At 39.2% G+C, this 14193-nt stretch overlaps 1 protein-coding gene across 1 annotated transcript in view; it reads right to left on the bottom strand.

Moving 5' to 3' along the window:
* Positions 1-3693: 3693 nt before the first annotated feature.
* The window catches only part of Esrrg (estrogen related receptor gamma), a 176462-nt gene continuing 165962 nt past the window's right edge, over positions 3694-14193 (bottom strand). The window contains exon 6 of the mRNA XM_059280676.1: positions 3694-7507. Within this exon, the coding sequence (XP_059136659.1) occupies positions 7263-7507 (245 nt within the window). The 3' untranslated portion in view covers positions 3694-7262. The remainder of the gene's footprint in view (positions 7508-14193) is intronic.

Genomic DNA, 14193 nt, shown 5'->3' on the forward strand with positions numbered 1-14193 from the left:
CCTTCAACATTTGACACTAAATTTAAAAATACTTTCTACTGAGAAGGAAGTCCATCACTCCAGAACTTCTATGGCACTTGGGAGCAAAGAATTATTAGTATTTTTAAAGGCTATCTAGTTGATGCTACCTATTTTTTTCTGATTGGTATTTATAATAAAGCAGGGAGTTCTCAGTCATTGACCGTAGACTCAGTAGGCAAATCTCTTGTGTAGGTGCAGCCATTCGACCCCCACCCCCTGGTGATAGTGTCACCTATGTAAGTTTTCTGCTAATAAACAAGTTTGAACTAGCTAGGATTTCTAAATTTTGAGACTAGTTGTTTATCTGAAATATACTCCAGAGGAATCATCAGGCAGTCCTGCACTGAATTTAATTTAAACAGTAACAGGAAAAACAAATTTCTATGGAGGATATTCAACAATAATAAAATATTTCTCTCAGCGGGTGAGCTGGTAGCAATTGCATTGTTGTGATCCAAGCTCACGTTGCAGTAGGTCATTACCATCATAACAAGCCCTTGGACCAACTGGCATGGACACGCAACATTGAGTCCCTGATGGGCACATTATTTCAGAACTTGAGCTTTGTGGAGAGCAAGACAAATACTCCTGGAAAAAGAAGGATTATATTTTGAAATTCCTTTCTTCTCCACTTTGTTTCATAATAAGATGCAATTCACAATCAATCTCTGGCTACTTGCTTTGGTTTTTCATACTATGAAGGGGCAGGAAAAGCAAGAAGCTGGGCTTAGATTGGAAAAGATCAGATACTCTGACTTAAACACATCTGTATCCAGTAGACTAGGGAAATGTCCAATGAGCATGTGTCCATTCTTCACTGTGGAAGAACAAACCCTTAAATGGATCTTGCTCTTCTTTCACAGGTTAGTCACGAATGAAGTTTTTAAATGAGCAAGATGGACTGCAAACTTCTACATAATTCTAAGAATAAAGCATTTCTACGCTCAATTCCATCTTATTTCTATCCTAAACATAAACCAACAACTTGGAAAATATGGGTAGAAAAATGGTCCAGTCTAAAGTCCCACCAAAAAATTAATTTAAATTTTCTCTTTCTTTTTTAGTAGAGAAAAACATTACTTTTTTCCCTTCAGAACATGTTAATGAATTTCAAAGCAAGTTAAAGGGCCAAGTTAACAGATTAAAAGAAAAAAGGTCATGAAAGACTCAACATACACATTGTTGAGCTGGCAACTCCATTTAATACTGGCAAATAGCTAGATGTGCGTGGAGTCACCAAATATAAATGTTCCCTTGGGCCTGGAAAGATGTCTTAGTGGTTAAGAGCATTTGCTGAGGGTTCAGTTCCCAGCACTCCCATTGGGCTACACACTAGCAAGTATTAACCCCAACTCCATGGAATCTGTTGCCCTCTTCTGGCCTCGGAGGGCATCTGCATTCACATGAGTATACACACAAACATATAGGGTCACACAAAATTAATAATAAGACGATCTTTTCAAAAAATGTTCCCTTGCGTTTTGGGGAGGGGCAAAGGTGGAATTGGGTTGAGAGGATGCCATCCCATCTGACATATATCCCCTTGTCTTTGTGCGAACAAATTAAGATGAGATCTTTTGCCTTGGATTTCTTCTTTAGTAACAAACATGAAGAGCCAATGCAAGCAAGCTCTTTATTTTTACGAGCATTTATAGCTTGAAAAAAATTACAAAGACATGGAACACTGGATTTCATCCTTATCTTCAGGTGAAATAATCTGGAGGAGATCTTCTCCAAATGTCCTAATGCCCAAGCCATGTTGCAGAACCCAGTGAAACCATACCTGTGTCCTTCCTGGATGGGACATGAGAGTCTCAAGATTCTAGCACTTCTGAGAAAGTTTAAAACACGGACAGGAGTTTGAAAACCATTGCTTTGTTTTTGTTTTTTTCTTTTCAACTACTGCTTACAGCTGTAATGAAACCATTGTCAGTGACTCCTTAGAACAACTGGCACGATGCAGCAAAGGGCGTTTCCTCTTACCAGCTATGATTTATTGGTAAGATGACCATGCAGCATTCAAGTTGAATGTTATTTTATAGAGTTCTTTCATTTCTTATGTGTTCATGAAGGTTTATGGAACTCAACAACATAGGTTTTCAGCCTTTAAAGCCCTAAAATATTTTGAATGCAACATTTGGCTAATGCTTAAATTTTTCTCCCCTGAAGGATGATATATTGTTCATTAAAATTGTCTGAGAAGTAATGTATGTTCCTTCTAATATATTAATATGTGAAACAAATAATTGTTTGCAAACTGTTAAAAATTGAATGATTCCTAAGAATAAACAATATACAAATCTACTTTGTTTCTAAACTGACAAATACATCTTAAAATGTCAAAATCCCACCGTCCTTTCTCTTATGCCTGAAGTAGCCATGATAAATGTCTGTACCCGAAAAGTTTCTTGTAATTATAGGTTATGAAAAAGCAAGAGAATTTCAATGTTTGGGTTTTTAAAAGTACATGAGTGTGTCTCACATATGTTTTTAAAAGAGGAACTCTCCTGGAGAATGTGGACAGGGTATTCCTTCTTAGGTCTGAACGCTGCATTTCAGAAATTTGACACAAATACACCAGCAACTCAAAAGTAAAAAAATATGAACATGAGATACTATGTTGGGCTTTTGTCACTCGAGATACTAAAATAATAAGGGAGACTCAGCTTTCTTGCTAGCGAGGTAATCTCCTGGTCCTAAAAACAGCAGTTCTAGTTAGTGGCCTTTGTGTCACCACGGTGTGTCTCTGGAGAACCAGTCTTCTCTGAGAGGTAGGCAAGCATGCTGACAAAACACTCTCAGGCTGGGCAGAGTAAATAAAGGATGGGCTAGGCTGGACAGCAAGAAAGAACATATTAGCACTTGGGTGATGGCTCCAGGAGGGTCCAGGGGAAGCTTCAAGTTGACCCCAAGCAGCGAGGGCAGTAAAAGGTCATTTGCTGTCAACAGTGCTGTTTAACCCTCCTGAGTTCCAAGACAGCCTCCTCCCTTCGAGGGGGTTGGAGGACTTTGCCAAGACTTCCCTTTCAGGAGAGCTGGTCAGTGGCTGTACTGGGGAGCCCTCCACCAAAGGCAGGCCCTCCACCAAAGGCAGGCCCTCCACCAAAGGCAGGCCCTCCACCAAAGGCAGGCACTTACAGAGCTCCATGCGCCGGCCCCAGAGCTTGATTTAATTGTCGATAGAAGGAAATAATAGATATCTCTCACAGGTTTTAATATGATCTTAAAATAGGGGAAAGTTTTCTGTTATGACATTGACATAGAGGCGATGATTTTGAGTAATGCAGGATGATGTGGGGCTGCTTAAGATTAAATACGAGCTATATAAAGGCCTGTCAGAATGAATTCTAATGTGCCATGAGACACTTTGCATACCCTTAAATATGCAAAATGTCTCTTGGCACCCTAGAATTCATTCTGACAAGCCTTTATATAGCTCTTACTTAAAGTCCTACTTTATTTTTAGGGACCGGGTCCTCGGAGCCTCTCTTTGAGAGGCGGCAACAAAGGGTGCTGTAGACCCGTCGCTTTCTCTAGCGAGGGAAAAAAGAAACACAACGAAAGAGAGAGCAGCGAAAAGTGGAAGCCTGTTTAATACTGTTCTACCATCCTCCTGAAAGGCATAATAATTTGAGTTACATATCTGAACTGATTGGAGTCACAGAATCATAGCTCCTTTTCGCATTGAACAATATATACAATATAAAATAAATACATTTACACAAATGGACATTTGCTGGAGCACACGGTATGGTACACATCACAAAAATATACAATTGATTGCTTTACAGATGTGATGCCCATCTACAGCTATAGACATGGTTTTGTTATTATTATTAATTATTATTGTTATTATTTTTACTACTGGCTATAATGCAACTCCTGGATCATTGTAAGCAGTTTAAATTTTGTTTTGTCCATTTACGATCTTTGCTCATAAGACTGCCATAAAATGTTGTCCCAGGCAGGTAAACAGGGATGCTTAAATAATTAAAATACAATCACCAACATCCATTTTCTCTTCTATAAGAAAAATAGCAGTTTTAAATTTTTTATATCTTTTATGTCATCATTTAAATGCAAAATAGTGGAATAAATACAACAATCTGATTTGATTAAACACGAGCGTCGCTACAAGGAGTCAACACAATCATATTGCTTTAAATAAGAACAAACCTAAAAGAAAAATAAAACTGTAAATCGCATGGCTAAAACATACACCTTGGTGATTTCCTGACACTTGGCGTTAACTAAATGGTCTTGCTTGAAACTTGAAAACAATAAACTTTTCTCGAGCAAGGTACAAATGGGTGTTTGCCCTAAAGCCCGCGCATTTCTTTTAGATCTACATTTTAAGAAGATTTCCCCCCTTTAGTTACCACATATTTGTTGTTTTGAAAAGCCAAGTCTTTTAAACTGAGGGCTACACATTGTACCTCATTCTTTAAATGTGTCTCTGTCTGACGTGATCACTTGCAGGCTCTGACTTCTGAAGCCCAAATACTTCAATGTGATACAGCAAAACAGTGGCTACACTGTCTGTATTCCATTTGTATATATAGCGCAATTGCGCAGTAGTAACTTAAACCCTGCATAAACCTTCTGGAAAATAATATTTTTAAACACTTACATGATGAAAGAATCTTTACAGGATCAGCACCTTTTTATCCCCCCAGGAGTTGTATTTTCTGTTGATTTTTTTTTTCAGGGATTTGCCAATTTTTTTTTTAAAACTTACCGCAGCTATCAATTTCAAGTTATTGACCATCCGAATGAATTGCTAATGACGATTTACCTAGATTCACACTACAGTCACTTTCCCTACTGAGAACCACAATCTACGATATATTCCCATATAGCTAATGATAGATACACAGTATTCCTAGCACGAGGCTGAGACGTTCTCAGCCCAAGGTATTTTGCTTAAAGCACACAAAGTAGCAATAGTTTTGGAAGCAAGTCCGCACCAAAAAGTTTTTGCAACAACACAGAGCGAGTTAATAACAACATCTGAGAGATGATCAGGTGAAAGCCATATATACAGCATTTAAAAATTAGACTTATCTATATTCTTGAATATTCAAAGCTTTATGTCTAAGCTATACATTGGTATTCTATAATAAACCGTTAGAGAAATTATCCCTTGTTTTGAAAATATTATTATGATTTCGATGTGTGTCTGATCATAATGAATACTGGTTTGGAGTTTCAATCTGTTATTACTGGTAAGGAGTAGAATATACTACTGTATTCTCCTGAGGAAGTATACATCCAATACTGTCTCTAATTCTACCCTGTGTCTAAAAGCACACACCACAAGAATCCAAACACCACGAGAACAAGACGACAGTTTCTGAATGCAACGTAAAATTCCGAAAAGCGTAGCAAACATGGAACATTGAAGCTGAACTATTCTTTTGTTTGTTAGGAGTACAACTTTAATTACATCTGTGTACATAGAATAAGACTGTCCACAGAATACAGAGAGCAGCTATTAACACTGGTCCATTGGTAAAAGCGTTCTATGGAGGTTATTGTTTTCTGGTTATTCAGCGACTGTAGGTTCCGGGAGGGGGCATCTGATTTCTTCATTAGATTACACCTGGTTACAGTTCTGAAACTGACTGGCTCTCATGCTGTGACCATACGGGTTGGGAAGCTCGTCTATTGGCTTCTTTCTTGGTAAAAACAAAAGAGAAACAAAACAAACCAGCAGGTTAATTTAAACAATCATTCCTAAGTGAATCAACTCCTCCGGATTAGGTTTTAGAATTTGGTCAGGCGTCTGCTGTCTTTGATGATTGGGTTGTTTGAATTCTGGCCTTAGCCTTATTGCCTCTGAAATGATATTGGCTCACAGCTCCTTCTGAGACAGTTTGTAACTGCGTACAGGCAGCATCTCATTCCTAACCACGAGGGCAGCTAGAAATCGTATGGCGATTGTCCCTCCCAGCAGGGAGGTGTACTGGTGCTAAATCTACGGATGGAATCCCATGTGCAGTGCTTGTGAATATGGCCGCTTGGTGTCACGGTAGGTGTAATCTAATCCTTGGTGTCGGGGAACGTTTAAGCAAACTGGAGCTCATGTAAGAAACTGATGTTTGGGACCAGACTGGCACACAACATAAATTGCATCCGTGGTAATATGCACCTTCCCTTCGACTATTGCTTGAGTAAGTTAAATCCCCATATTAATAAATGGCTGAAAAGTGGTAAAGCTGGTACAAAAAAATCTCCATTTGTAAGAAGAAACGAAACATTTTTTAAAAATCTTCCTTCAGGGTTCATTTGTCCTTCATTTTAGTGTTCAATCGTTCAAAGCCAGCGCGAAGTTGCGGTATCCTTACCCCTCTCTAGTATTGCATGAATGAATAAAGCTTAAACGATTCCCTGAAAAAGTTACATAGTAGCTAAACTAACCAATACCTGGAAGACTTGACAAAAGAATTAAGGAATCAAATGGCTGTAACTGATCTAGATGAGAAAGCAAGGAGAAGCAGCCGCTGCCGCCGCTGACGTTGTCTGATCGGAGGCTGCTCCGTGGAATCTAATACTGCACTAAGTTGATTCATTTGTGTTGCACTGTACTTTAGGGACAGTTCTCTCTTTGATTCCTTACTCGCTGGGGATGTCATGGTTCATGACAAGTTCACTGGCATCCATATTATGGATCTCTGTCCTTTGGCAGGGCTGGCTTCCATTTCTCTCCAGTTAGAGACCGCGTTTAAGAGTTCAGCAGCAGAGGGGAGAAAGGAAAAGACAGGGAAGGATAAGGAAGGGAAGCAATGGAGGAGGTAAAAGAAATGTTCCTTACAGTCAGAGGTATTGAACATGTAGAGTGAAGGGGGGTGAGACAAGGAAGAGCTCGAGGCAAGAAAGGAAGGTTAGGGAAAGGAAGAAGGAAGAGGGGAAGAAGAAAGGAAGGAAGAGAAAGAGTGGGAGGAAGGGAAGGGAGGAGAAAGGGGGAACCATTAATAAAAGAAGCAAAATGTGAGAACAGGAACAAGGGAGAGTGGGGGAGACCTGGACGGGACAGAAGGAATGGTGGGTAAGGTGAGGAAACCTATCAGGAAGATGTGGCGGAATCCGCAGGCTGCATTGTACTGTTGCTGCTAAAATATCAGTGCAGTCTCTGTTGATTTCTAATGGTGTTCACTAAACTCTAAGATTCTTCAACATCACTCTTGGGTTTGTCTTCCCTTTTCAACGTGCAGGATGGGAGGGCCCGGGGGGGCTTTTAGTCAGACCTTGGCCTCCAGCATTTCCAAAAAAAGTTTGTGCATGGGGACTTTGCCTTCTAGTTTGATGTTGTAGAAGTGCTGCACGGCCTTGGTGGAGGTCTGCCGGAGAAGCGGCAGCGTCATCAGCATCTTGCCTGCACGTCGAGGGTCTTCCATGTGCTGGCCAGCCTCATAATCCTGCAGGGCCTCATGTAAGACATCTTGAAGTTTCTGCACAGCTTCCACGTCTTCTATGTGCATGGAATCTAGACAATGAAGCAGAATATGTCAGAAATCAGGTGAACAGTAAGGTCAAAGTAACAAACAAAAATAATGTAGGTTATTACACACACACACACACACACACACACACACACACACACACACACACAGAGTAAGGCAATATCACAAGGAACACAGATGAAAACATTCTCAACAGAACACGTATGTGCTCTTGGTCACCTCAAGGTCAAAGCTACTCCAAAAGTCTTATTTCGAACATCTGAGTATTTTTCCCTGAATTTCACTTAATAATCCTCAATATGACCTTAGAAGATAAGCATTGTTTTATATCTACACATATGTAGATATGGACACATATTTACAGCATATATTACATATTGACTAGTAGAACACTTTAACAGAGTATATAGTCTGGGCAGCTTGATTCTAAGCATTTTTCATGTGTTCATTTAACAAAGAAATATAGCAAGGAACATAGAACATAGTTAGGTAAGTAAGGAGGCAGGGGAGAATTTGGAAAGAGTTGGAGGAAAGGAATAAATATGATCAAAATATATTATAAGAAATTCCCGATGAATAAATAAAAATATTGTTGAAAAAAGTCTAAAAGTTAGCTGAGATAAAGTTTAAATCCCAAATCCTCCCCAAAATGTCCATATTTCCAGTTAAAAAAAGTTAATGGCTAATGTCATAATTAACAACTCCATGTGATACACAGAACTTGACACTATAGTGCTATCCTGAGCTTCTTAATACTTTCAAGATTTTAAATGTATTCCTCTCATTAAAGTGTCCTTCTAGCCTCAGTTTCACTGCCTTTGAATAGGATTTCCCACCCTTGAGGTGTGAAATGTTTCCCACATGTGTAACAGTGTACTCTGCCCTGAAATTGACTAATCTAACAATCCAATTCCATCAGGAACAAAATGGGTTAACAAGGTTGTTGAAATTATCCTTGTGAGAAATGTGAAATGCGGATAAAAACTAAAACAGACACTTAATTATATACAAGTTTGAATCATTTAGCACTTTTATTGATTCCGATGACAACTTATCTGTTAATTACACATAATGGAGTCTTTGGGGACTCTGCATGTTTAATAATCCCTTTTCTCTGTGAATGTCGAGTATGAAGATGTATGTAGTTAGATCAAAGTTTCACACAGCTCGAACACCGATCACAGACTAAACAGAACCTTGTGATAAGACCAAACAACCACAAACATGTGAAGGAATTAGGACAAATGGATGTCACCAGCAAAATGCTGCTAAAACTCTTCTGGCTGTTAAAAGTATTTTGTTTATTTTTCTTGTACAGGATTATAGAAAATCATTTTACCAAGTCAGTAGTAAATTAGCCATTATCTATACTAAGTAGATAATGGCTGTATGGTGTTTTTTACCTCCAGGTATAAAATGTGCTACCTTGGAGCTCAGGTTAACTTGGCATGGTAACCATGGCTACTACTGAGCAATACAATACAGTGATGCTCAGGTTTATGGTAACTCGAATGGATCAGTTGATTGACATTCTCTTGTAGAAAGACATGGAGGAGGGTCATGAGACCCTCGTGTGGAAGTCCTGCTATTATTTATTCTTGTTCCTTGTCTCCACCTGAAAATGACCGGGGAAGATAATAGAGTATATGGGAAGTGGAAGGCTAATTGCCAGGAGATTCCATGATGCAGTTTCTAAAAGGTCATCATCCATAGTGGGATGGAACTAGATATAGACTCAACTGTTTTGGAGCCACCCAGAGTCCTGTAAGTAATCCCACACCTGTGCTTTCTTAGGTTCAAATTTAGTTTGCTCTGTTTGTGTGTCTATGTATGTGTTCTACATGCTGTAGTGTGTAAGTGTATATGTGTATGCATCTTGGTGACCTTCCTCAGGAATTATCCACTGTGCTTTCTGAGATAGGGTCTCTCACTGGCTTGGAATTTGCCAAGTCAGCTAGACTGGCTGGCCAGTGAACCCCTGGAGTCTTCCTGTCTCTGCTTCCCCAGCACTGGGATTATGAGCTCCTGCTACCATAGCAGGCTTTTGGCTTTTCATCCTGGCTTCATATGGTTCGAAGACTGACGCTCATGCTGGGATGGAAAGACTTTGACTGCCTCCCTAGCTCCACACACTTGGTCTTCTTTTCATCAAATGAAGTTTCTAGAATATTTAACAGTGAAGACAGCATGCATTTCTGCAATGAATGAAACAGAACTGCTCATGTGAGCTCATGTCATCGATGCTGCGGTCTTTATCAACAACATTCTTTACAGTGTTCCTGGCAATGACATCTCCAGTTGTACGAAGATGGCTACTTTTCACGGGACAGGACTAATTAGTAGAAATATAGACACTGATAGAAATACAGAATGACTATAGACATAGAGACATTGATTAGAAATATAGAATGAAATAGACATTTCATTCCCAATCTGTCTCTAAGTCCCTTCCTTTGGTTAGGGTCATAATTACTAGAATAAGCTAGAATAGATTTCTCTTTTCTACATGGTGTGCCTTTAAACATGGGAAGGCAGCTGCAGCCCTCCCCTCGGCTTTTCCTTCGCTGCTCCTCTGGCCTGGCCCAGGGAGATATACGAGTGGATGTCACAGGAAATGAGGCGAGAACAAATAGCAGAGCGATATGCTCACAAACAGCAATTAAGACTTCAAACTATTCTTTAAAGGCTGTGATTTAGCTGGAGAGATTTAAAAATGATTTAATCAAATTACTATGATAATTTAACTTCCCATTTACAGAAAAGATTCTAACTCATTTTAGCTTTACTCATTCTCAGATCTGCTAATACTTTAAATGCAAACTCACTAAATCTGAACTATTTAATTAGACCATGATTCAGCTGGCAGACTGCTGAAGGAAATATTCATCTCCATTAGGGGCCCTAGTTCAAGTGCTGGTTCTGTAACTTTAATCTGCTCTCTTCAATGGGCTGAGCTGACATGCAGATGCCAGGCACAGGAGAAGTGCCATTCCCTTATTGTTTGCCTTTGGTTGTTGGTACTGGTTTCTCTTCAAGTACATTTCCAGGGCATCAGGTCCCAGAGTCAGAAAGAATGGAAACAAGGTAAACGTAGCAACTGGGATCATCAGCTCCTGAGCCAACTCGACAGGGTGAGGATGCACAGGAAGAGCACCAGGTCAGCTGGTAAGGAACTTGGATACCTGGGCCCAAGTCCAGAAGCACTCACTCAAAGTAATGATGCTGAGATGAGTGGTTGTCGTACACACCCTTCATCCCAGCACTGAGGAGGCAGAAGCAGGCTGATCTCTGTGAGTTTGAGGCCAGTCTGGTCTACACAGGGAGTTTCAGAATAGCCAAGGCTGTGTAGAGAAACCCTGTCTCAAAAAAATAAAAAACAAAAAAAAATTTTTAAAAAGTACTGGGGCTGGATACACAACTTTCTACTAAATCTTGGTTCAGGACTAGTGAATAAGATGATTAATATACACATATTATATATGCATATATATGTATATATATTATGTATGTGTGTGTGTAGTGTGCATGTGTATGCTATTAAAAAGAATTAAGTTTTCAAAGTACAACCATTGTTCAAATAAGACATATACTATTACTTATGTGATGTTTTAACCCTTAATAATTACATTAATAGTTATCCATATAGAATGCTTTTATTATGTTTTAAATTTATTTATTTAATGTATATGGATGTTTTACCTGCATGCGTATCATGTGTGTGCAGTGCCTGCAGAGGCCAGAGGAGGGTATCATATTCCCTGAGATTCAAGTGACTGACAGTTGTGAACTGCTATGTGGGTGTTGGGTATCAAACCTGGGTCCTTTGGTGGACAACCAGTGCTCTTGATCCCTGAGCCACCTCTCCAGTTCCACTTTTGTAATTTATAACAGCTTACTCTGTAAATGAGGCTGTAAGGAAAGGTGTCATTCCACTCTTTGACTTTGAGAACAGGGATAAATACATCTGTTTCAATAGTTGCAGCATTCAATGTCTTTTCTGGCCATCACCAAAGACTTTAGTTTTATTAATTAACTATAAGAAAGCACTGGCCTTTTCTATAACTGGGTGGGCACAGGTACTCAGAGGGTCAGAGTCCAATCTAAGAATTGACTTCCAGCCTATAGCTCATTCTCACTAATGATGTCTCAGTACCCAGCTTTTCTCTGAGGTAGAACTGAATATCAGAAGTGTAAAAGTATGCTCAGTGTTAAGTCTAGAATGTAGCATGAACCAGCATGCCTAGTAATCTATTGTGTGTTAACAGATTTGGTCATTTTGTTTCATGTTTATAAACTTCCAACACAGAATACCTAATCTTAAAAGAGAACTTACGTTTCAAATTTTCTAGGCATACTAGATAAGGTGTTCTAGAGTGACCCCATGGTCATCAATCAGCTGTTGTCCTGGAACCCTGGTTAACTGTAGGACAAATGAGCTCTAGATTGACAAGATGGCTGTCCCCTCAAAATTAAAAGAATGAAAAGCAGTGATCATAAGTCTTAGTCACAGCACAGTAACTGGGAAGACAAGCCAACACAAGTGACATTGTAACACAAATCAGTGGCAAGGTTGTTCCCAAGATCCCCCCAAACAACGTTAGATTTACATGTGGGTGTTCCTAATACTTCCCCAGGTTGCTGTCCAGTTCTGGCCCCTGGTTTGAAATGAGTTTAGAACACCTTGTCATACCAAATAGCATGAGCATCATCTTAAACCACCAGGTCATTGAAGAAACTTCTAGAAATCGACCACTGACTAAATTGGAACAACGCTTAGCTTCAGTAAAGATAACACTTGCAATTGATTGATATCCATTAAACATGCATGAATACTTATATTTATAATGACATTTTAAAAGGATCCTTTTTAAAATTTTGAAAACTGGAAAACAAAGAGAATGAATCAAGTTTTTCTTCTGCTTTTGTCTATAAACTATATTCCTGATAACTAAAGGAAAATGTGAGAAAAACAGAATACATATTCCTATACATCATGACTGAATGAAAAAAAGAAGTTGAAACCACAGTCGATACTCTGGATTTATGGATTTGAGTCCTCAGCATCCTCAGCTCTGGCATCACAGAGAGGCCAGTGGGCATTGCCGGTGCCACAGGGCAAGGACTTGAGTGTGGTGTACAAAAACTGCCAAGGACAGAGAAACAGCGAAGAGCTTGTAGCATCTAGACTGTGGGGAACTCTGCAGGGCAGATGTTCCAGTTTTTACAACAGACTAAAGAAAATGGAAAGAACGGGGAACATTTAGACTAGGGTTGTACATTATACTCCAAAATACATCCATAAGATTTTTTTAGATAAATGAGCTAGACTCAATTACAGTCACTAAGCATAAACAATTTAATAACAAACACAAGGAAGTGGTAGCAATAAAAGCCAGGACAAGATGGGTTACTCTTTAGGAGAGAGCTAACTTTTTCCTCTGCATCTACATCTGCTACATTCATAGAATCCAGTGCATCTATTTGAATCAATAGTTTATATTTAGCACCTCATTTTCTAAAAGCAGTTACTCTGGAGGAAAGAGAGAGGGTTCAGGCTGGAACAAGACATCTGGAAGGGTTCCTGGGTACTTTGCAGCCTTATTTTTTGACCTTGCTTATATATTCATTGTGTTAGACTGAAAATTGGTTCCAAGGATGTCCAAGCCCTGTGTCCTAGAACCCGTGAATGTCACCTCATAGGGCAAAAGGAACTTTGCATGTGATTAAGATAGAATCTTCATATGGGAGATTATCTTGGACTATCCAGGCCAATAACATCAAAACAGAGAGAAAGACAGCAGTGTCTTGAAGGCTAACTTCTACTTCACCGGCTTTCACGATGGACAAAGGGCCTGGCACATTGGCCATGTCTGACTTCACAGAGATGGAGATTGGGAGTTCAAGGCTAGTCTCAATGACCTAGTAGGACACTGTCTCAAGAGTATAAGATAAAAATGAAAAGCTAGATGGAAGGATAGATGATAGATGGATGGATGGGTGGGTGGATACATTATGGAATGTGACCTGAATACTAGAAAAGTCAAGTAAAGAGATTCTTCTCTGGGGCTACCAGCGGGCACTGGGCTCTGTCCATATCTTTGTAGTACACTTGATGAAACTGATTTTGGAATTGTGATGCCTAGAGAAAAGAGCACAGAAGTATTTTAAAAACGAAGATAAAAATTATGTCTGTACTGAACATATATAGAGCTCTCCCTTGTCATTGTTCCCTACGCAATACAGTATGTCAGCCATTTACCTGAATTTTCTTGGCACCACATATTATAAATAATCTAGAGATAAGTTACTAAAACAAGCAGGTGTAGGTCATAAAAATATTATGCCATTTTAAAAAATATTCAGGGTTTGTAACTATGCTTAAGGGAAAAATCCATAATTACTTCCTCATAGACACCAAGGGACAACTGTGTTATAATTATCAGAAGACAGGAAAATAAAAAAAAAAAGTAAGCATTAATTCTACAGTAAATTAAAGCCATCAATTTAGGTTTCTAGAGGTGAAATTGGAATGGCCCAAGTCTTCTGTACTGAGATATCTAAAACACAGTGCATGGTTATTTGTGGGATAAAAACAATAGATTGAGAGCAGAAAAAAATGTCCAACTTTCTGTCTCATAGTGACTACAAGTCTTCATCAGTTTATCTCAGGTAAATGTATCTCCTCCATTGGCACATTTTGAGATTCCCC

The sequence above is a fragment of the Peromyscus eremicus genome, chromosome 15 (genome assembly GCF_949786415.1).
Source record: "Peromyscus eremicus chromosome 15, PerEre_H2_v1, whole genome shotgun sequence".
Lineage (NCBI taxonomy): Eukaryota > Metazoa > Chordata > Mammalia > Rodentia > Cricetidae > Peromyscus > Peromyscus eremicus.